General features: G+C 44.6%; 1 protein-coding gene across 2 annotated transcripts in view; it reads right to left on the bottom strand.

Moving 5' to 3' along the window:
- hdac6 (histone deacetylase 6) overlaps positions 1-24,069 on the bottom strand; it is a 43,302-nt gene extending 19,233 nt beyond the window's left edge. The window contains exons 1-18 of one of the 2 annotated variants that reach the window (XM_064922020.1): positions 23,959-24,069; positions 23,355-23,479; positions 21,747-21,857; positions 20,212-20,297; positions 18,426-18,510; positions 16,182-16,222; positions 15,748-15,844; positions 15,124-15,221; positions 14,893-14,997; positions 13,376-13,444; positions 11,188-11,314; positions 10,957-11,022; positions 8,676-8,735; positions 8,492-8,581; positions 7,759-7,933; positions 6,790-6,958; positions 6,417-6,545; positions 484-652 (exon numbers count right to left, since the gene is read on the bottom strand). In XM_064922020.1, the coding sequence (XP_064778092.1) occupies positions 484-652; positions 6,417-6,545; positions 6,790-6,958; positions 7,759-7,933; positions 8,492-8,581; positions 8,676-8,735; positions 10,957-11,022; positions 11,188-11,314; positions 13,376-13,444; positions 14,893-14,997; positions 15,124-15,221; positions 15,748-15,844; positions 16,182-16,222; positions 18,426-18,510; positions 20,212-20,297; positions 21,747-21,857; positions 23,355-23,432 (1,755 nt within the window). In that variant the 5' untranslated portion in view covers positions 23,433-23,479; positions 23,959-24,069. Of the gene's footprint in view, positions 1-483; positions 653-6,416; positions 6,546-6,789; positions 6,959-7,758; positions 7,934-8,491; positions 8,582-8,675; positions 8,736-10,956; positions 11,023-11,187; positions 11,315-13,375; positions 13,445-14,892; positions 14,998-15,123; positions 15,222-15,747; positions 15,845-16,181; positions 16,223-18,425; positions 18,511-20,211; positions 20,298-21,746; positions 21,861-23,354; positions 23,480-23,958 lie in introns of both variants that reach the window. The other variant, XM_064922019.1, reaches the window with a different exon arrangement.
- Between the last annotated feature and the right edge of the window lie 116 nt (positions 24,070-24,185).

Raw genomic sequence — 24,185 nt, 5'->3', positions numbered from 1 at the left:
ACAGTCTGATAAAATCCAGGAACTTCCCCCCAGAATTCCCTAGTTTTCCAAAAAATCCCAGTTGGAAAATACCCGGAATCAGGAAGGAATAATCAGGAAATTTGTAAGTCGCTCTGGATAAGAGCGTCTGCTAAATGACTTAAATGTAAATGTAAATGAAATCCAGGACTCCAACAGCCTGGAATGCTGGGTACTTGGGGGAAGTTTAGGGGAATTGTGTAACCCTAAGTCTGATAATACAACCATGTTGACTAATAGAAGGCTATGCTCTTTCAAACAAACATCACTTTGCAAAGACTTTACGAGGAATTTAAAAACCCTTCGTAAAGTCTTTCATATAAGCTTCGCAACAGCATTTTTGCGGCTTTAAAGTAATTAATTCAGGAAACTATGTCCTCACAAAAGGCAGCCCGAGTGCCTAACATTTAACATTTACTGGACACAGCGGGGTTAGAGGTCAACGTGATGGAGGTAATGCTCAACCTGTCCCGTCAGAACAGCCTGTACTGCATTAAAGCAGGCCCCAGCGGCCAACCGGGCGCTCCTGTAGCTCTCAGTACTGATGAAGATAGAGTTGTACTCATCTCCCAGTCTGTGAAGGTCCCTCGTCTTCATCCCCTCTGTGGCCTTGATCTTGGCTATGTGCTCCAAGCTACAGACATAGATTAGACACATTCAAAGAATTACAACATTTTAAATAATAATTATTGAAAAAAATATTTTTTTTACGGATTGTCCACGCAATGTGGACATGTGGCTTTGGCTTCACCCCGGAAACAAACAGACAAAGAGCATTATGAGCACATCATCCTCCAGATCATTAAATACTATGTACACGTTACCCAGTCTGTAATACCAACATGTTTCAAACAAACCACCATAGTCGCCTGTGCCCAAGAACACCAAGGTTACCTGTCTAAATGACTATCGCCCTGCAGCACTCACATCTGTAGTCATGCAAAGGTTTGAAAGGCTGGGCTGTCCTGTCACTTCTGATCAGGCCTGTGCCATTGAGATGGACACGACGAGGGCATTGTGTGAGCAGTGAGGAGACATTCTAGCAGTATTGATGGACAGACATTCCTCGTCTGCCCCCTATTAGAGCCCTGGTGACATCATGGGGAGCCAAGCCTCGCATCAACACCATCATCCTAGACACCCCTGGTCACTCAGATTTGCATACCGCCCCAACAGATCCACAGATGAGGCAATCTACACTGCCCTTTCCCACCTGGACAAGGAGGAACACCTATGTGAGAATGCTATTCATTGACTACAGCTCAGCATTCAACACCATAGTGCACCTCAAAGCTCATCACTAAGCTAAGGACTCTGGGACTAAACACCTCCCTCTGCAACTGGACTTCCTGACGGGCCGCCCCCAGGTGGTGAGGGTAGGTAACAACACATCCATCACGCTGATCCTCAACACGGGGGCCCGTCAGGGGGTGCTTCGTCTCCTCCTGTACTTCCTGTTCAGCCACAACTACAAGGCCGCGCACGACTCCAACGCCGTTATTACGCCAACGACATAACGGCCTGATCACAGACAAGTTCCTCTCTCACTAAACATCTATCGTGGTCCACACACGAAGAGGGCACGACAACGTCTCTTCCCCCTCAGAAGCGTGAAAAGATTTAGCATGGACATCCTCACATCCTCAATAAGTTCTACAGAGGCCTTTTGCCTTTTTGGTTTTTTGTAAATAACAATTTGTTCTTAAACGGACTTGCCTAGTTAAAACAAAAGGTTAAATAAATCTAAATCAATTATGGCAAGCGCTTGGCATCCGAGGTATCACAGAGGGACGTGCGTAGAGCCCAGTACATCACTGGGACCAAGCTCACTGTCATCCAGGACCTCTATACCAGAGGGTGTCAGAGGAAGCCCCCTACCCCCCAAAAACATACTCCAGCCACCCGAGCCATAAACTGTTCTCTCTGCTACCGCACGGTGATTGGTACCAGAGCGCCATGTCGAGGACCAAAAAGCTCCTGAACAGCTTCAATCCCCAAGCCATCAGACTGACAAACAATTCATCACATAGCTCCCGGGACAATTTACATTGACCCCCATGTTTATTTGTTGTTACATTAACGACACACACACGCAGCTGCTACTCTGTTAATGGTGCACAGCGCGCATCCAACCCGGGTAGCCAGCCGCACCAATGTGTCGGAGGAAACACCGTGCACCTGGCAACCTTGGTTAGCACGCACTGCGCCCGGATCGCCACAGGAGTCGCTGGTGCACGATGAGACAAGGATATCCCTACCGGCCAACCCCTCCCCTAACCCGGATGACGCTCGGCCAATTGTGCGTCGCGGCCGGTTACGACAGAGCCTGGGCGTGAACCTGATGGCACAGCTGGCGCTGCAGTACAGCGCCAGCTTAACCTCTGACCCACCCGGGAGGCCCTAGACGGGGAATTTTTAACAGGATTAAATGTCAGGAATTGTGAAAAACTGAGTTTAAATGTATGTGTCTAAGGTGTATGTTAACTTCTGACTTCCACTGTACATGTACATATTAACTCAGCTACCTCGTACCCCTACACATTGACTCAGTACTGACAGTCCTTGTAGGTAGCATAATTATTGTTTATTTCCTTTTTTAATTGTGTTGGTTAAGGGCTTGTAAGGAAGCATTTCCCAGTAAAGTCTACACCTGTTATATTCAGCGCATGTGATAAATAACATTATATTACACACTACAGACACAGTAGATACACACTACAGACACATTACACACTACAGACACATCAACACACTAGACACATCAACACACTACAGACACATCAACACACTACAGACACAGTAGATACACAACTATGACAGTATTCTGGCCAGTAATAACCCCGTACGACCGGTAATAACCCCGTACGACCGGTAATAACCCTACATGACCGGTAATAGTCCTATATGACCGGTAATAACCCTATATGACCAGTAATAACCCTATATGACCAGTAATAACCCTATATGACCAGTAATAACCCTATATGACCAGTAATAACCCTATATGACCAGTAATAACCCTATATGACCAGTAATAACCCTATATGACCAGTAATAACCCTATATGACCAGTAATAACCCTATATGACCAGTAATAACCCTATATGACCAGTAATAGTCCTATATGACCAGTAATAACGCTATATGACCAGTAATAACCCTATATGACCAGTAATAACCCTATATGACCAGTAATAACCCTATATGACCAGTAATAGCCCTATATGACCAGTAATAACCCTATATGACCAGTAATAGCCCTATATGACCAGTAATAGCCCTATATGACCAGTAATAGCCCTATATGACCAGTAATAACCCTATATGACCAGTAATAGTCCTATATGACCAGTAATAGTTCTACATGACCAGTAATAGTCCTATATGACCAGTAATAACCCTATATGACCAGTAATAACCCTATATGACCAATAATAACCCTATATGACCAGTAATAGTCCTATATGACCAGTAATAGTCCTATATGACCAGTAATAACCCTATATGACCAGTAATAGTCATATATGACCAGTAATAACCCTATATGACCAGTAATAGTCCTATATGACCAGTAATAGCCCTATATGACCAGTAATAGTCCTATATGACCAGTAATAACCCTATATGACCAGTAATAGCCCTATATGACCAGTAATAGTCCTATATGACCAGTAATAGTCCTATATGACCAGTAATAACCCTATATGACCAGTAATAGTCCTATATGACCAGTAATAACCCTAAACTGTTCGCTGCTCTGGCCCCCCAATGGTGGAACAAACTCCCTCACGACGCCAGGACAGCGGAGTCAATCACCACCTTCCGGAGACACCTGAAACCCCACCTCTTCAAGGAATACCTAGGATAGGATAAGTAATCCTTCTCACCCCCCCCTTAAATGATTTAGATGCACTATTGTAAAGTGGCTGTTCCACTGGATGTCAGAAGGTGAATTCACCAATTTGTAAGTCGCTCTGGATAAGAGCGTCTGCTAAATGACTTAAATGTAATGTAAAAATGTAATATGACCAATAATAACCCTATATGACCAGTAATAGTCCTATATGACCAGTAATAACGCTATATGACCAGTAATAACCCTATATGACCAGTAATAGTCCTACATGACCAGTAATAACCCTATATGACCAGTAATATCCCTATATGACCAGTAATAACCCTATATGACCAGTAATAGCCCTATATGACCAATAATAACCCTATATGACCAGTAATAACCCTATATGACCGGTAATAACCCTATATGACCAATAATAACCCTATATGACCAGTAATAACCCTATATGACCAGTAATAGTTCTACATGACCAGTAATAACCCTATATGACCGGTAATAACCCTATATGACCAATAATAACCCTATATGACCAGTAATAACCCTATATGACCAGTAATAGTTCTACATGACCAGTAATAACCCTATATGACCGGTAATAACCCTATATGACCAATAATAACCCTATATGACCAGTAATAGTCCTATATGACCAGTAATAGTCCTATATGACCAGTAATAACCCTATATGACCAGTAATAACCCTATATGACCAGTAATAACCCTATGACCAGTAATAGTCCTATATGACCAGTAATAACCCTATATGACCAGTAATAACCCTATATGACCAGTAATAACCCTATATGACCAGTAATAGTCCTATATGACCAGTAATAGTCCTATATGACCAGTAATAGTCCTATATGACCAGTAATAGTCCTATATGACCAGTAATAGTCCTATATGACCAGTAATAACCCTATATGACCAGTAATAACCCTATATGACCAGTAATAGTCCTATATGACCAGTAATAGTCCTATATGACCAGTAATAACCCAATATGACCAGTAATAACCCTATATGACCAGTAATAGTCCTATATGACCGGGAATAACCCTATATGACCAATAATAACCCTATATGACCAGTAATAGTCCTGTATGACCAGTAATAACCCTGTATGACCAGTAATAGTCCTATATGACCAGTAATAACCCTATATGACCAGTAATAGTCCTATATGTCCAGTAATAACCCTGTATGACCAGTAATAGTCCTATATGACCAGTAATAACCCTATATGACCAGTAATAGCCCTATATGACCAGTAATAGCCCTATATGACCAGTAATAACCCTATATGACCAGTAATAACCCTATATGACCAGTAATAGCCCTATATGACCAGTAATAGTCCTATATGACCAGTAATAACCCTATATGACCAGTAATAACCCTATATGACCAGTAATAACCCTATATGACCAGTAATAGCCCTATATGACCAGTAATAACCCTATATGACCAGTAATAGCCCTATATGACCAGTAATAGTCCTATATGACCAGTAATAACCCTATATGACCAGTAATAGTCCTATATGACCAGTAATAGTCCTATATGACCAGTAATAACCCTATATGACCAGTAATAACCCTATATGACCAGTAATAACCCTATATGACCAGTAATAGTCCTATATGACCAGTAATAACCCTATATAACCAGTAATAGTCCTATATGTAATATGACCAGTAATAGTCCTATATGACCAGTAATAGTGCTATATGACCGGTAATAGTCCTATATGACCGGTAATAGTCCTATATGACCGGTAATAACCCTATATGACCGGTAATAACCCTATATGACCAGTAATAACCCTATATGACCAGTAATAACCCTATATGACCAGTAATAGTCCTATATGACCAGTAATAACCCTATATGACCAGTAATAACCCTATATGACCAGTAATAACCCTATATGACCAGTAATAACCCTATATGACCAGTAATAACCCTATATGACCAGTAATAACCCTGTATGACCAGTAATAGTCCTATATGACCAGTAATAACCCTGTATGACCAGTAATAGCCCTATATGACCAGTAATAACCCTATATGACCAGTAATAGCCCTATATGACCAGTAATAACCCTATATGACCAGTAATAGTCCTATATGACCAGTAATAACCCTATATGACCAGTAATAACCCTATATGACCAGTAATAGTCCTATATGACCAGTAATAACCCTATATGACCAGTAATAACCCTATATGACCAGTAATAACCCTATATGACCAGTAATAACCCTATATGACCAGTAATAACCCTATATGACCAGTAATAACCCTATATGACCAGTAATAACCCTGTATGACCAGTAATAGTCCTATATGACCAGTAATAACCCTGTATGACCAGTAATAGCCCTATATGACCAGTAATAGTCCTATATGACCAGTAATAGCCCTATATGACCAGTAATAACCCTATATGACCAGTAATAACCCTATATGACCAGTAATAACCCTATATGACCAGTAATAGTCATATATCTTTCATTTGTTCTTGGTAGAAGTTACCTGTGGCACAGAGCCAGCTCCTCCTCTAAGGCAAGTCGAGCCGGTATCCTCAGGCAACGGGACACCAAGCCCAGGTCGTCATGACGGGAGAAGATACGCTGGATCCTCTGGGGAAGCTCTGGGTGGTGGCTGCCAACAACCAAATAACATCATTTCCATACAGTACATTCAACATTTCCAGGGAGGGGTGTATGTTTCTAGACAGGACCTCAGTGTCTCACCTGTCCCACATGTTCCTGTGTCTTTGGTTGATTCCTACCTGTCCCACATGTTCTTGTGTCTTTGATTGATTCTCACCTGTCCCACATGTTCTTGTGTCTTTGATTGATTCTCACCTGTCCCACATGTTCTTGTGTCTTTGATTGATTCTCACCTGTCCCACATGTTGTGATGTTCCATCATCCTCTGGTCGTACACCAGGCCCGTGGTTAGGTCCAGGCTGTCTCCTCTCTCCTCACAGAGCTCTTCACCTAACTCCTCACTGCTCTCTGCTGGGGTCAGGGCTGGGTTCAGGGGGTCGCTGTCTGATAGAGGCCCTCCCTCTGGAGACAAACCACAGACATGAATGGTTATGATGGGTTATGAAGAGGTTATGAAGAGGTTATGAAGAAGTTATTAATAGGTTATGAAGGGGTTATAGAGGGGATATGAATGGATTATAATCCACAAATTTATGAAGGGGTAATGAATGGTTATAAATTAGTTATGAATTATTATGAATGGGTGATAGGTTTTTTGAAAGGGTTATAAGGGGTTATGAATGGGTTTAAAGGGTTATGAATGGGTTTAAAGGGTTATGAATGGGTTTAAAGGGTTATGAATGGGTTATGAATGGGTTATGAGGGGTTATAAATGGGTTATGAGTGGCGATAAATGGGTTTAAAGGGTTATGAATGGGTTTAAAGGGTTATGAATGGGTTTAAAGGGTTATGAATGGGTTATGAATGGGTTATGAGTGGCGATAAATGGGTTTAAAGGGTTATGAAAGGGTTCAAAGGGGTTATGAATGGGTTTAAAGGGTTATGAATGGGTTTAAAGGGGTTATGAATGGGTTTAAAGGGTTATGAATGGGTTTAAAGGGGTTATAAATGGGTTTAAAGGGTTATGAATGGGTTTAAAGGGTTATGAATGGGTTTAAAGGGTTATGAATGGGTTTAAAGGGTTATGAATGGGTTATAAGGGATTATGAATGGTTATAAGGGATTATGGAGGGGTTATGAAGGGGTTTAAAGGATTATGAATGGTTATAAGAGATTATGAAGGGGTTATGAAGGATTATGAATGGGTTATGAGGGATAATGAATGGGTTATAAGGGGTTATAAGGGGTTCTCCAGTACTTACCCAGTACCTGCAGACTGGTCCAATAAGGGTACAGAGCAGAGATAGACCTGGAGATGGATTTCAGGGCACTGTCACTAGGGATGGATGGTGACCCCAAGCGGGGGCAGGACTCCCCCAATAGTGACCTCAGACAGGCACACACCCCTTCTGCTGTGGACTGAAGGTTATATCCTCCCTGAAAACATGAAACAAGCGGCATCAACGTCACTCAATATAACTCTATGAAACAGATCTTTCATTCGACACACATGGACTTTAACCATAACAGTGGGGGCACACGCAGTTAACGTAGATATATAATGTGGTATGGAAGCCAACTCAACCGACCCCAACTCACCGTTTACACAGGCAGCAGAATCATTTTCATTTGCCCAATTATTGACAAATAATCTGATGTGATTGGACAAAATACCAATTAGTGGCAAACGATCTGATTTGGGCTGCATGTGTAATCGAAGCTACAGTGGGGCAAAAAGGTATTTAGTCAGCCAGCAATTGTGCAAGTTCTCCCACACTTTCCACCATAATTTGCAAATAAATTCATTAAAAATCCTACAATGCGATTTTATGGATTTTTTTTCTCATTTTGTCTGTCATAGTTGAAGTGTACCTATGATGAAAATTACAGGCCTCTCTCATTTTTTTTAAGTGGGAGAACTTGCACAATTGGTGGCTGACTAAATACTTTTTTGCCCCACTGTAAATAAAGACATGTAGAGTGGTTTGTTGTTACCTCGAGAACCAGCAGCAACTTCCCCTGAGCCAGGCCCAGCAGCATGTGAGTCAGAACAGAGAAACACTGAGGACTGGCAGACATCTCTCCCTGGGGTAAAAACACACGAGAACTTTCAGAAATAATATACGTTTGTATCACATCAACTTGTAGATAAAGAACATTCATATTTGGTTCTCCTTACCTTGGGATCCCCTATCACAGAGTCGAAGCCTGCTGCCACCAGGACAAGCTGAGGCTGGAACTGCAACAAACAAACTGTTATGGGGAAAATCACATCGGAATGTTCCTATTCTTCTAAGAACATCGTTCGAATGTTCCTGTTCTTCTAAGAACATCGTCCGAAGGTTCCTATTCTTCTAAGAACATCGTCCGAGGGTTCCTGTTCTTCTAAGAACATCGTCCGAATGTTCCTATTCTTCTAAGAACATCGTCCGAAGGTTCCTATTCTTCTAAGAACATCGTCCGAGGGTTCCTGTTCTTCTAAGAACATCGTCCGAAAGTTCCTATTCTTCTAAGAACATCGTCCGAGGGTTCCTGTTCTTCTAAGAACATCGTCCGAGGGTTCCTGTTCTTCTAAGAACATCGTCCGAAGGTTCCTATTCTTCTAAGAACATCGTCCGAGGGTTCCTGTTCTTCTAAGAACATCGTCCGAATGTTCCTGTTCTTCTAAGAACATCGTCCGAATGTTCCTGTTCTTCTAAGAACATCGTCCGAATGTTCCTGTTCTTCTAAGAACATCGTCCGAAGGTTCCTGTTCTTCTAAGAACATCGTCCGAAGGTTCCTGTTCTTCTAAGAACATCGTCCGAAGGTTCCTGTTCTTCTAAGAACATCGTCCGAATGTTCCTGTTCTTCTAAGAACATCGTCCGAAGGTTCCTGTTCTTCTAAGAACATCGTCCGAAGGTTCCTGTTCTTCTAAGAACATCGTCCGAAGGTTCCTGTTCTTCTAAGAACATCGTCCGAAGGTTCCTGTTCTTCTAAGAACATCGTCCGAAGGTTCCTGTTCTTCTAAGAACATCGTCCGAAGGTTCCTGTTCTTCTAAGAACATCGTCCGAATGTTCCTGTTCTTCTAAGAACATCGTCCGAATGTTCCTGTTCTTCTAAGAACATCGTCCGAAGGTTCTTGTTCTTCTAAGAACATCGTTCGAATGTTCTTGTTCTTCTAAGAACATTGTTCGAATGTTCTTGTTCTTCTAAGAACATTGTTCGAATGTTCTTGTTCTTCTAAGAACATTGTTCGAATGTTCTTGTTCTTCTAAGAACATTGTTCGAATGTTCTTGTTCTTCTAAGAACATTGTTCGAATGTTCTTGTTCTTCTAAGAACATTGTTCGAATGTTCTTGTTCTTCTAAGAACATTGTTCGAATGTTCTTGTTCTTCTAAGAACATTGTTCGAATGTTCTTGTTCTTCTAAGAACATTGTTCGAATGTTCTTGTTCTTCTAAGAACATTGTTCGAATGTTCTTGTTCTTCTAAGAACATTGTTCGAATGTTCTTGTTCTTCTAAGAACATTGTTCGAATGTTCTTGTTCTTCTAAGAACATTGTTCGAATGTTCTTGTTCTTCTAAGAACATTGTTCGAATGTTCTTGTTCTTCTAAGAACATTGTTCGAATGTTCTTGTTCTTCTAAGAACATTGTTCGAATGTTCTTGTTCTTCTAAGAACATTGTTCGAATGTTCTTGTTCTTCTAAGAACATTGTTCGAATGTTCTTGTTCTTCTAAGAACATTGTTCGAATGTTCTTGTTCTTCTAAGAACATTGTTCGAATGTTCTTGTTCTTCTAAGAACATTGTTCGAATGTTCTTGTTCTTCTAAGAACATTGTTCGAATGTTCTTGTTCTTCTAAGAACATTGTTCGAATGTTCTTGTTCTTCTAAGAACATTGTTCGAATGTTCTTGTTCTTCTAAGAACATTGTTCGAATGTTCTTGTTCTTCTAAGAACATTGTTCGAATGTTCTTGTTCTTCTAAGAACATTGTTCGAATGTTCTTGTTCTTCTAAGAACATTGTTCGAATGTTCTTGTTCTTCTAAGAACATTGTTCGAATGTTCTTGTTCTTCTAAGAACATTGTTCGAATGTTCTTGTTCTTCTAAGAACATTGTTCGAATGTTCTTGTTCTTCTAAGAACATTGTTCGAATGTTCTTATTCTTCTAAGAACATTGTTCGAATGTTCTTATTCTTCTAAGAACATTGTTCGAATGTTCTTATTCTTCTAAGAACATTGTTCGAATGTTCTTATTCTTCTAAGAACATTGTTCGAATGTTCTTATTCTTCTAAGAACATTGTTCGAATGTTCTTATTCTTCTAAGAACATTGTTCGAATGTTCTTATTCTTCTAAGAACATTGTTCGAATGTTCTTATTCTTCTAAGAACATTGTTCGAATGTTCTATGTTCTATTACGTTATATAAAACCCAAAAGATTGAGGAAGTCTAACAACCATCTCAATGACTATACCTCATAGGCTACAGGCAAAAGAAGCTGCTGGAATGCAGCAACGTAGTCTGCATCTTTCATTCCAATCTGTCGAACAAAGGGAAAGAACAGACCTCAATGTCACCATATTTTACAAACTACTAGATAAAGTATCGATACGACAACATCAGGAAAACAGAAGACAAGGTAAACACTGAGGAGATAATACGATAGCAGAGGTAGATGAGGCTTAACTAGTCCAGTAACTAGTACCTTATTCCAGGGCAGGTTGATGTTGTATCCCTCCCCAGAACCGGTGCCCACAGCGCTACTGTCTGACTCGGGCAGATGGGGCCAGAACAAACCCTCCTCATATCTGTGGACTGAGAAGTACAGAACGCTGACCAGAGAGAGGAGAGAGAGATTGAGAAAGAGACAAGAAGAGAGGGAAAGAGGGGGGGATTACATTACTCCTCTCCTCACATCATATGACAGCCATACATTTGGTGATGTGTACGGAAACAGAGTTTTTCGCCCACGCCCCTCGACCACCCACCCTTCCGGAAACCTCTTCCTCAAAGGATCACGTTGTGCGCATATGTTATTAACGCACACATTAGTTTTTCTAACGTAGCTGCTGCTCTCCCTCCCTCTCCCTCACTTCACGTAGCTGCTGCTCTCCCTCCCCCTCCCTCCCTTCACGTAGCTGCTGCTCTCCCTCCCTCCCCTCCCTTCACGTAGCTGCTGCTCTCCCTCCCTCTCCCTCCCTTCACGTAGCTGCTGCTCTCCCTCCCTCCTTTCACGTAGCTGCTGCTCTCCCTCCCTCCCTTCACGTAGCTGCTGCTCTCCCTCCCTCCCTTCACGTAGCTGCTGCTCTCCCTCCCTCCCTTCACGTAGCTGCTGCTCTTCCTCCCTCCTTTAACGTAGCTGCTGCTCTCCCTCCCTCCTTTCACGTAGCTGCTGCTCTCCCTCCCTCCTTTCACGTAGCTGCTGCTCTCCCTCCCTCCTTTCACGTAGCTGCTGCTCTCCCTCCCTCCTTTCACGTAGCTGCTGCTCTCCCTCCCTCCTTTCACGTAGCTGCTGCTCTCCCTCCCTCCTTTCACGTAGCTGCTGCTCTCCCTCCCTCCCTCCACGTAGCTGCTGCTCTCCCTCCCTCCCTCCACGTAGCTGCTGCTCCCTCCCTCCCTCCACGTAGCTGCTGCTCTCCCTCCCTCCACGTAGCTGCTGCTCTCCCTCCCTCCACGTAGCTGCTGCTCTCCCTCCCTCCACGTAGCTGCTGCTCTCCCTCCCTCCACGTAGCTGCTGCTCTCCCTCCCTCCACGTAGCTGCTGCTCTCCCTCCCTCTCCCTCCAAATAGCTGCTGCTCTCCCTCCCTTCACGTAGCTGCTGCTCTCCCTCCCCCTCCCTCCATGTAGCTGCTGCTCTCCCTACCCCTCCCTTCACGTGGCTGCTGCTCTCCCTCCCCCTCCCTCCACGTGGCTGCTGCTCTCCCTCCCCCTCCCTCCACGTGGCTGCTGCTCTCCCTCCCCCTCCCTCCAAGTGGCTGCTGCTCTCCCTCCCCCTCCCTCCACATAGCTGCTGCTCTCCCTCCCCCCACGTAGCTGCTGCTCTCCCTCCCTCCACGTAGCTGCTGCTCTCGCTCCCCCCACGTAGCTGCTGCTCTCCCTCTCCCTCCCTTCACGTAGCTGCTGCTCTTCCTCCCTCCTTTCACGTAGCTGCTGCTCTTCCTCCCTCCATTAACGTAGCTGCTGCTCTCCCTCCCTTCACGTAGCTGCTGCTCTCCCTCCTTTCACGTAGCTGCTGCTCTTCCTCACTCCTTTCACGTAGCTGCTGCTCTCCCTCCATCCACGTAGCTGCTGCTCTCCCTCCCTCCCTCCACGTAGCTGCTTCTCTCCCTCCCTCCACGTAGCTGCTGCTCTCCCTCCCTCCACGTAGCTGCTGCTCTCCCTCCCTCCATGTAGCTGCTGCTCTCCCTCCCCCTCCCTCCATGTAGCTGCTGCTCTCCCTCCCTCCACGAAGCTGCTGCTCTCCCTCCCTCCACGAAGCTGCTGCTCTCCCTCCCCCTCCCTCCACGTAGCTGCTGCTCTCCCTCCCCCTCCCTCCCTCCACGTAGCTGCTGCTCTCCCTCCCCCTCCCTTCACGTAGCTGCTGTTCTCCCTCCCTCCATGTAGCTGCTGCTCTCCCTCCCCCTCCCTCCACGTAGCTGCTGCTCTCTCTTTACTCACCCCCTTCTGAAGCATGGTGATGTAGCCTATGCCTCTGCCTCATGTTTCTGAACAGCTGAAATAAAAACCCTGCGGTCGATTTGAACAAACATTCCCATTATGAAGGCACTCAGCTACGTAAAAAGAAATCCTGCACATGCACAGAAATATCCTGATAACTAGAGAAAATTTAGATACAGACTTTCTCTATCCGTAGCAACTGAGGTTCAGATGAACAACACAGTAGTGTTACCTACCTGGGATCCTCCTGGAAAATGTACTGGATTCCCTGGCCGTGATGCACATCCCAGTCCACTATCAGAACTCTGCAATCAACCAATCAGAACTCTGCAATCAACCAATCAGAACTCTGCAATCAACCAATCAGACCTCTGCAATCAACCAATCAGACCTCTGCAGTCAACCAATCAGACCTCTGCAATCAACCAATCAGAACTCTGCAATCAACCAATCAGACCTCTGCAGTCAACCAATCAGACCTCTGCAGTCAACCAATCAGACCTCTGCAGTCAACCAATCAGACCTCTGCAGTCAACCAATCAGAACTCTGCAATCAACCAATCAGACCTCTGCAATCAACCAATCAGACCTCTGCAGTCAACCAATCAGACCTCTGCAGTCAACCAATCAGAACTCTGCAGTCAACCAATCAGACCTCTGCAATCAACCAATCAGACCTCTGCAGTCAACCAATCAGACCTCTGCAGTCAACCAATCAGACCTCTGCAGTCAACCAATCAGACCTCTGCAGTCAACCAATCAGACCTCTGCAGTCAACCAATCAGACCTCTGCAATCAACCAATCAGACCTCTGCAGTCAACCAATCAGACCTCTGCAGTCAACCAATCAGACCTCTGCAGTCAACCAATCAGACCTCTGCAGTCAACCAATCAGACCTCTGCAGTCAACCAATCAGACCTCTGCAGTCAACCAATCAGACCTCTGCAGTCAACCAATCAGACCTCTGCAATCAACCAATCAGACCTCTGCAATCAACCAATCAGACCTCTGCAATCAACCAATCAGACCTCTGCAGTCAACCAATCAGACCTCTGCAGTCAACCAATCAGACCTCTGCAGTCAACCAATCAGACCTCTGCAGTCAACCAATCAGACCTCTGCAGTCAACCAATCAGACCTCTGCAGTCAACCAATCAGACCTCTGCAGTCAACCAATCAGACCTCTGCAGTCAACCAATCAGACCTCTGCAGTCAACCAATCAGACCTCTGCAGTCAACCAATCAGACCTCTGCAATCAACCAATCAGACCTCTGCAATCAACCAATCAGACCTCTGCAATCAACCAATCAGACCTCTGCAGTCAACCAATCAGACCTCTGCAGTCAACCAATCAGACCTCTGCAGTCAACCAATCAGACCTCTGCAGTCAACCAATCAGACCTCTGCAGTCAACCAATCAGACCTCTGCAATCAACCAATCAGACCTCTGCAATCAACCAATCAGACCTCTGCAATCAACCAATCAGACCTCTGCAATCAACCAATCAGACCTCTGCAATCAACCAATCAGACCTCTGCAATCAACCAATCAGACCTCTGCAATCAACCAATCAGACCTCTGCAATCAACCAATCAGACCTCTGCAATCAACCAATCAGACCTCTGCAATCAACCAATCAGACCTCTGCAATCAACCAATCAGACCTCTGCAATCAACCAATCAGACCTCTGCTGTCAACCAATAAACAATTAAAAAACTAGCCAATCAACCGATCAGTGATGCGACTCACCGTTCCACTCGATGGCGTGTCTGTGCGTAGCGCGCTGCGATGGCCAGATTATTAAACATACAGTAACCATTCATCTGGTCGACCTGGGCGTGGTGGCCTGGAGGTCTGGACACACAGTCAATTAAAAAAAACAACTCAATGTGTTACATTCAGAGAATAATTCTGTTTAAAACAATCTCCTCAGACTAATAAAGTTATGTCACGTTTATACATTACAAATCATTATTTTACCTAGCAACAGAGAATCCATTCCGGAGCTCTGAGGTCATGACCTTATCAACCAGCTGCAGAACAGAGCCCACAGCCAGACTTGCACACGTATATGACTCCTGGGGCAGGCGAGCGAGAGAGAGCGAGAGAGCGAGAGGAGAGGGAGAGACAGAGAGAGAGAGCGAGAGGAGAGGGAGAGACAGAGAGAGAGAGCGAGAGGAGAGGGAGAGACAGAGAGAGGCAGAGAGAGAGAGGCAGAGAGAGACAGAGACAGAGAGAGAGAGGCAGAGAGAGAGAGAGAGAGACAGAGAGAGAGAGGCAGAGAGAGACAGAGAGAGAGAGGGAGAGAGACAGAGAGAGAGAGGGAGAGGCAGAGAGAGAGGAGTGAGAGAGAGGCAGAGAGAGAGGCAGAGAGAGAGAGAGAGAGGGAGAGAGAGAGGGAGAGACAGAGGGAGAGAGAGAGAGACCACCGCCACGGTCTTGATTACTCAACAACAGAGGGGCCTAAATTCTGACTCGAGATCTTTACTCTTAACTCACATTTTCTAGCAAGCCTCCCACTGACATCAATGAATGATTAACGGAGGTGCCTGTAGTTATCTCGACTCTGGATATCATCGGTGTTTGAATGAAACAGTTACTCACAGGGTGGATGTAGACCGAGTCATAGGAGTCAGCCAGCGTCTTCAGCTGGTCTTCGTCCATACGCTGAGTGGACCTCATCAGATCTACATACTCCTTCCTGTTAAATACATTTAACACAGTTAATATAGAATAATGAACATGAGAAACGGCATCTCGACATGCTCCTTCCTGTTTAGATACGACAGGCCACATTTACACAACAAACACATGAAAATATAAACATCTTTACTGGGCATTCTACACCCAGTTTAAAAGGCACAGGCAGCGCAATTCTGATCTTTTGTCCACTAATGTTCATTTGACCAATTACAACAACACATCTATTTCAGAAATGATCTGATTGGTTCCAATTCTTTTTTTTTTTAAAGACCAATTAGCGAACAAAAAATATTGGAATTGGGGCTACTTGTGTAAACGCAGTCTAAGAGACTTACGTGTGAACTAAGTGCAGCTCTTCGTTAGACGCAGCCCTCGCCTGAGAGAGACAACACGGTGAGAGAGACAACACGGAGAGAGAGAGATAACACGGAGAGAGAGAGAGACAACACGGAGAGAGAGAGAGACAACACGGTGAGAGAGAGAGACAACACGGTGAGAGAGAGAGACAACACGGTGAGAGAGAGAGACAACACGGTGAGAGAGAGAGACAACACGGTGAGAGAGAGAGACAACACGGTGAGAGAGAGAGACAACACGGTGAGAGAGAGAGACAACACGGAGAGAGAGAGACAACACGGAGAGAGAGAGACAACACGGAGAGAGAGAGAGACAACACGGTGAGAGAGAGAGACAACACGGTGAGAGAGAGAGACAACACGGTGAGAGAGAGAGACAACACGGAGAGAGAGAGAGACAACACGGTGAGAGAGAGACAACACGGTGAGAGAGAGACAACACGGTGAGAGAGAGAGACAACACAGAGAGAGAGAGAGACAACACGGTGAGAGAGAGAGACAACACGGAGAGAGAGAGAGACAACACGGAGAGAGAGAGACAACACGGAGAGAGAGAGAGACAACACGGTGAGAGAGAGAGACAACACGGTGAGAGAGACAACACGGTGAGAGAGAGAGACAACACGGAGAGAGAGAGACAACACGGTGAGAGAGAGAGACAACACGGTGAGAGAGAGAGACAACACGGTGAGAGAGAGAGACAACACGGTGAGAGAGAGAGACAACACGGTGAGAGAGAGAGACAACACGGTGAGAGAGAGAGACAACACGGTGAGAGAGAGAGACAACACGGTGAGAGAGAGAGACAACACGGTGAGAGAGAGAGACAACACGGTGAGAGAGAGAGACAACACGGTGAGAGAGAGAGACAACACGGAGAGAGAGAGAGACAACACGGAGAGAGAGAGAGACAACACGGAGAGAGAGAGAGACAACACGGAGAGAGAGAGAGACAACACGGAGAGAGAGAGAGACAACACGGAGAGAGAGAGAGACAACACGGAGAGAGAGAGAGACAACACGGAGAGAGAGAGAGACAACACGGAGAGAGAGAGACAACACGGAGAGAGAGAGACAACACGGAGAGAGAGAGACAACACGGAGAGAGAGAGACAACACGGAGAGAGAGAGAGACAACACGGTGAGAGAGAGAGACAACACGGTGAGAGAGAGAGACAACACGGTGAGAGAGAGAGACAACACGGAGAGAGAGAGAGACAACACGGTGAGAGAGAGACAACACGGTGAGAGAGAGAGACAACACGGTGAGAGAGAGAGACAACACAGAGAGAGAGAGAGACAACACGGAGAGAGAGAGACAACACGGTGAGAGAGAGACAACACGGAGAGAGAGAGACAACACGGAGAGAGAGAGACAACACGGAGAGAGAGAGACAACACGGTGAGAGAGAGACAACACGGAGAGAGAGAGACAACACGGAGAGAGAGAGAGACAACACGGTGAGAGAGAGACAACACGGAGAGAGAGAGAGACAACACGGAGAGAGAGAGACAACACGGTGAGAGAGAGAGACAACACGGAGAGAGAGAGACAACACGGAGAGAGAGAGAGAACACGGAGAGAGAGAGAACACGGAGAGAGAGAAAACACGGAGAGAGAGAAAACACGGAGAGAGAGAGAGAACACGGAGAGAGAGACAACACGGAGAGAGAGAGACAACACGGAGAGAGAGAGACAACACGGAGAGAGAGACAGACAACACGGAGAGAGAGACAACACGGAGAGAGACAGACAACACGGAGAGAGAGAAAGACAACACGGAGAGAGAGAGACAACACGGAGAGAGAGAGACAACACGGAGAGAGAGACAGACAACATGGAGAGAGAGACAGACAACACGGTGAGAGAGAGAGACTACTTGTGAGACTACAGTGAACGGTTCAATACCTACAATATCAATGTACTGTGGAGAAGCGAACAGCACTGACTACTAGGACAACAAAATACATCTCCTGTCTAACTACTTTATGTTCACATTATATAACAGCTCTGCTCAACGTCAGATAGGTGGACAAACACCAGTCCCTGAGATGTTGCTGACCAGACTTTGTTGTTCCTCCACTACCCCTTACTTCAATCTATCAATCAATCAATTCACCGCAGTGAGACAGCAGTCCCTGTTTCTCCACTGTGTGTGTGTGTGTGTGTGTGTGTGTGTGTGTGTGTGTGTGTGTGTGTGTGTGTGTGAGAGAATCCTTCACCTCCACTGTAACACAGCGGGACAGCAGTCCCTGCTTCTCCACTGTGTCCATTACAGTGCTCACTCTCTCTGGGCATTCTGGGTGGCTGGAAGCAGAGCAACACAATAGTTTCTCAATTCACTTTTCGATACAACCAGTCGGTTAATTACAGAATCAGAAATGAGGTCAAACTTAAATACAGCGGCACCTGTTTGGGGTTGTTTGGGGTACCTGTTTGAGGTACCTGTTTGAGGTTGTTTGGGGTACCTGTTTGGGGTTGTTTGGGGTACCCGTTTGAGGTTGTTTGGGGTTGTTTGGGGTACCCGTTTGGCGTTGTTTGGGGTACCTGTTTGAGGTTGTTTGGGGTACCCGTTTGGCGTTGTTTGGGGTACCCGTTTGAGGTTGTTTGGGGTACCTGTTTGAGGTTGTTTGGGGTACCTGTTTGAGGTTGTTTGGGGTACCCGTTTGGCGTTGTTTGGGGTACCTGTTTGGGGTTGTTTGGGGTACCTGTTTGAGGTTGTTTGGGGTACCTGTTTGAGGTTGTTTGGGGTACCCGTTTGGCGTTGTTTGGGGTACCTGTTTGGGGTTGTTTGGGGTACCTGTTTGAGGTTGTTTGGGGTACTTGTTTGAGGTTGTTTCAGTTGCACTACATGACCAAAAGTATGTGGACACCTGCTCATTGAACATTCCAAAGTCAGGGGCATTAATATGGAGTTGGTCCCCCCCTTTGCTGCTATAACAGCCTCCACTCTTCTGGGAAGGCACTCCAGTAGTGGAACATTGATGCAGGGACTTGCTTCCATTCGGCCACAAGAGCATTAGTGAGGTCGGGCACTGATGTTGGGCGATTAGGCCTGGCTCACAGTCAGGGTTCCAATTCATCCCAAAGGTGTTCGATGGGATTGAGGTCAGGGTTCTGTGCAGGCCAGTCAAATTTCGTTCACACAGATCTCAACAAAACATTTCTGTAAAGACCTTGCTTTGTGCACGGTGACATTGTCACGCTGAAACAGGAAAGGGCCTTCTCCAAACTGTTGCAACAAAGTTGGAAGCACAGAATCGTCTAGAATATAATTGTATGCTGTAGCGTTAAGATTTCCCTTCACTGGAACAAAGGGGCCCGAACCATGAAAAACAGTCCCAGACCATTATTCCTCCTCCACCAAACTTTACAGTTGGCACTATGCATTGGGGCAACATGACTCAGAGAACGCGTTTCCACTGCTCCAGAGTCCAATGGCGGCGAGCTCTACACCGTTCCAGCCGACGCTTGGCATTGCGCACGGTGATCTTAGACTTGTGTGAGGCTGCCCAGCCATGGAAACCCATTTCATGAAGCTCCCGACGAACAGTTCTTGTCCTGACGTTGCTTCCAGAAGCAGTTTGAAACTCGGTACCGAGTGTTGTAACTGAGGACAGACGATTTTTTATGCGCTACGCAATTAAGCTCACAGAACGGGACCGCAGAGTGCTGGTGTGGCTGAGCCGTTGTTGCTTCTAGATGTTTCCACTTCACAATAACAGCACTTAACAGTTGACCGGGGGGGCAGCTCCAGCAGGGCAGAAATTTGACGAACTGACGTGTTGGAACGTTGAAAGTCACGTTGAAAGTCACTGAGTAATTCAGTAAGGCCGTTCTACTGCCAATGTTTGTCTATGGAGATTGCATGTCTTTGTGCTCCATTTCATGCAGTGGCTGAAATAGCCAAATCCACAAATGTGAAGGGGGTGTCCACATACTTTTGTATAGAGTGTACCCACCTGGAGCAGCAAGGAGACAGACGAACAGGGTTCAGAAAACAATCACCTGGGATCCCAGAGACAGCGATGGTGTGTGAACATGTTGTCAAACACCAGACCAGTCCCTGTGGCTGAAGCCTCATTACATAGATCCTACACACAAAAACACATGAGCACACACGACAACACATGAGCACACACGACAACAATAGCCATTAGTGCTGAGCGATAAGTGCTTTTTGAGGTCGGTTTCGGAGTCGGTTCGATTAATTGGAAAATAAACCGTTTTCTATAAAGCTTTCGATTATTATTATTTTTTACATGAAATGTATTATGAAATAATCACGTTATGATGATTTTAGAGCTTTTTACTGTTGATTCCAAAGCCCAAAACGATTCTCTGTCAGGTCTACACTGGGTAGACATCAATAGTAAATTACTAAATAATAACATATTTCGGTTGTGTATATTACTTTGTTTTTATTTGATTCCTTAAAGTTATCTCAGCTCAGACAGTAGCAGTCAGCAAACTAAACTATGTATTATCTCTACAATCTCACGTTATCTCTGTTCTCCCCGTACTGTACTGTCTCTAGTCATCCTATCTAACTGGCCTGACTAAGGATGCTGCAGAGCTGTCTGACTAAACTATGTATTATCTCTACCATCTCACGTTATCTCTGTTCTCCCCGTACTGTCTCTAGTCATCCTATCTAACTGGCCTGACTAAGGATGCTGCAGAGCTGTCTGACTAAACTAGTTTACTCGGCATACCTTCACAAACTCTCTCTATCCCTCTCTCTCCTCATTGTGTTGTGTACATTCCTCTCTCATACGGTCCATAAGGTCTGTGTGTATCTAAGCTATAGATCGTAGCAGGCGTTAAAAGAGTTTCCGTCTGTCCCCGCTGGAATGAACAGGCGCAATGGATTATGGTCATTGTAGTTATTTACCAACGTTTCTGCACTGAACTCTGCTGAATATTTGCTTCATGAAAACTACAACTAACTTGGGCTCACAAAAACTAAATGGAAATTAAGTAATTGAACCACGTCGGTCAGTTAGTTGTTTAATAACGGGGGAAAGTCAATCGCTCAGCACTAGCAGACAATGAGTGATGACGTTATAATGTGTTCAGAAAACAGTATGTAAACAGCCTAAAATGTTAGAAAATCACTGTTTCCTCTCCATCTCTACTGTTCTCTTCATCCCTACTGTTTCCTCTCCATCTCTCTAGAATTACTGTTTCCTCTACATCTCCACTGTTTCCTCTCCATCTCTCTAGATTCACTGTTTCCTCTCCATCTCTCTAGATTCACTGTTTCCTCTCCATCTCTCTAGATTCACTGTTTCCTCTCCATCTCTCTAGATTCACTGTTTCCTCTCCATCTCTCTAGATTCACTGTTTCCTCTCCATCGCTCTAGATTCACTGTTTCCTCTCCATCTCTCTAGATTCACTGTTTCCTCTCCATCTCTCTAGATTCACTGTTTCCTCTCCATCTCTCTAGATTCACTGTTTCCTCTCTGGATTCACTAGACAAATGTAAAACTATTTCTCCCACATTTCATTTCCCTTTGGGCTTCCTCTCTAAAGTGTGTACCAGGTTGTTAAGTTGATTGGCTATGTCCTCTTCTCCTTTACTTCTATCCATTCTTCCTCTCCTCCGAGTCTCCTGCAGGTTGCTCGTCTTCTTCCGGGTCTTGCCGCTCTCCTTCTGAGGCAGAGGTGAGTAACAAACAGAAGTCAGACAATCATGAAGACTGTTGTTGTTGTCCCAGTAAAATAACTCTCCCAAGTGATTAGGAGACCATTAAGAGTGAAAAAACAGACTGAAGATGTTTGAAGAAATGACCCCGTCTTGTAAAGTGAATGTCTGTGTGTGGAACAGCAGCTTTCAGGGAGTCTAAAGGCATCTGTCAACGTGATCAAACTCCACCATCAACACGGTGATCATTAACAGCCACAGCTGTGTCTTAAATAGCACATTAATCCCTTTATAGTACAGTACTGTTGGCCAGGACCCTATGAGCCCTGGTCAAAAGCACTGCATAGGCAATAGGGTACCGTTTGGAACAAAAGCAATGACTATGGCATCACATCTAACTGGTTTATCTGTGGCAGAGGGGTGTGACAAGCCCTCCTCCTGAAGAGCTATCGGAAGTGCAGAATGTTGTTGCAACCCTGCTTTAACACACCTGATTCTACCTTTTAGATGCACTATTGTAAAGTGGCTGTTCCACTGGATGTCATAAGGTGAATTCACCAATTTGTAAGTCGCTCTGGATAAGAGCGTCTGCTAAATGACTTAAATGTAAATGTACCTGCTTCTCAGGTCCTTGATCGGTTGAATCATGTGTGTTTATGTAAGGTTAAAGCTTACACAGCCAGTTGGGTCACCGAGAATTTGGGTTTTAGAATACTAGAATGGTTTTGAACCTTCTTATGATGGTCCAAAAGTCAGCCATGTTGGACAGGGAGTCGGTCAACGATGGTGTTACCAGTGCTGTGATAAGATGGTGTAAAATAATGTACTTGAAGAACTTATCTGCACTGTATGTTTGTTAGCTAGCTTAGCCAGTCAGTTTTAGAGGAATGGACCCCATTATTTATTTCTAATTAACATTCCATTCAAACAAATGCTGTCAATCAACAGCCTGGAACTGAATAAAATCAGTTGATGGGACTGAGACAAGATGTAAATGCAACTGATATTGTATCATATAACAGCACTTCCAGTTTCCCAAGAAAATATTTATTTTTTTGACATTTATGGTCTGCTTATGTTAGAGGCTATTTATACAGAAACGGTGTATAAACCCCTTATAAAACTGCATTTATGATTATATGACAATATTTGATGTTGATAATGATTATGTTAACCTATGTCTGATATATCACATGCCTTTGTTTTATTTTCCTAAATGAGAAAAAAAAAATCAGGATTCTGCCTCAACTGCCATTCATTCCAATTAGACAGGTTTGGACTTCTACCTGACCAAAATGGCTGCCATTTTCTCCCCCATTCTGGAACCTTGAGTGTTTATGACATAGCTTCTCTTGGTAATTTAATAGGATCTCTGTTGTTAGCCATCCCTGATACATACAGCCTACAGTGAGCTGCAGTGAGTCTACTTAAAGATGGTGGCTAGCTCTATTCACTTCTTATCATGGACATGTAGACAGACTCTTATTCTCTGGTATATCTTACTTTGGCTGCGTTGTTGTCCGGTGACTTTGACGTGCGAGGGGAACGTCTGACAGACCTGGGCTCTGGCACAGACTCCATGCCGCAGCAGATACACTACCGTCCACAGAAACACCTATACATACACCCTACAACATATATCAACAAAGGTCAATAGTTGATGACAACAGATCATTTCTGTTCAGTTTGGAAATCATGGAACCCTAATGAATAATCAATGGTATCGTGTGGGCTTTGAAAGCATCACTTTTTCCAGGAAGATGGGGGCTGTGTGTTTTGAAACGTCATTTTTGGACAGGTGATTTCACTTTCTCATGTTGCCACAGACAGATCCCAATTCTAGCCAGTTTACCCGTTACAAGCCGGTAGATATGGCTAAAGCGGTCATTGTATCCGTGTCAACTCGTCACAAGGTGTTTTTTTTTTAAGAAAACAAGCCGCAACAATGTCTCACCAGTGGTTAACGTTAGCCGATGCTTAGCTATAACTTCAAGACTAACGTTGAACTAAAAAAATACTCTCCAAGACCCTAATTCAAATAATTGTAGTCATTTTTCAGAGCACAACATTGCAATAAAAATAGAGCATAGAGACAATAACAACTTACACTTGATGTTCCGCCTTAACAAACCCTCCGTCTGAGCGCGAAGTGGAGCGACAACAACGTCGCACAGAAATGACGTCGACAAAGACCACACTCCGGAGTGTAATCATTTGTCCCAAACAGTTGCAAAATAAATTTAAAAAAAAACAACACTTTCAATTTGAGAAATTCAGGTATGTCCCTCCCCGTTTCGTTCGGGTTGCTTCCGTTTAAGAAATGGTTTTTTTTTT

This window comes from Oncorhynchus masou, chromosome 18 (assembly GCF_036934945.1).
Source record: "Oncorhynchus masou masou isolate Uvic2021 chromosome 18, UVic_Omas_1.1, whole genome shotgun sequence".
In the NCBI taxonomy this organism is placed as follows: Eukaryota; Metazoa; Chordata; class Actinopteri; order Salmoniformes; family Salmonidae; genus Oncorhynchus; species Oncorhynchus masou.
This window is presented reverse-complemented; position numbering and strand designations above follow the sequence as displayed.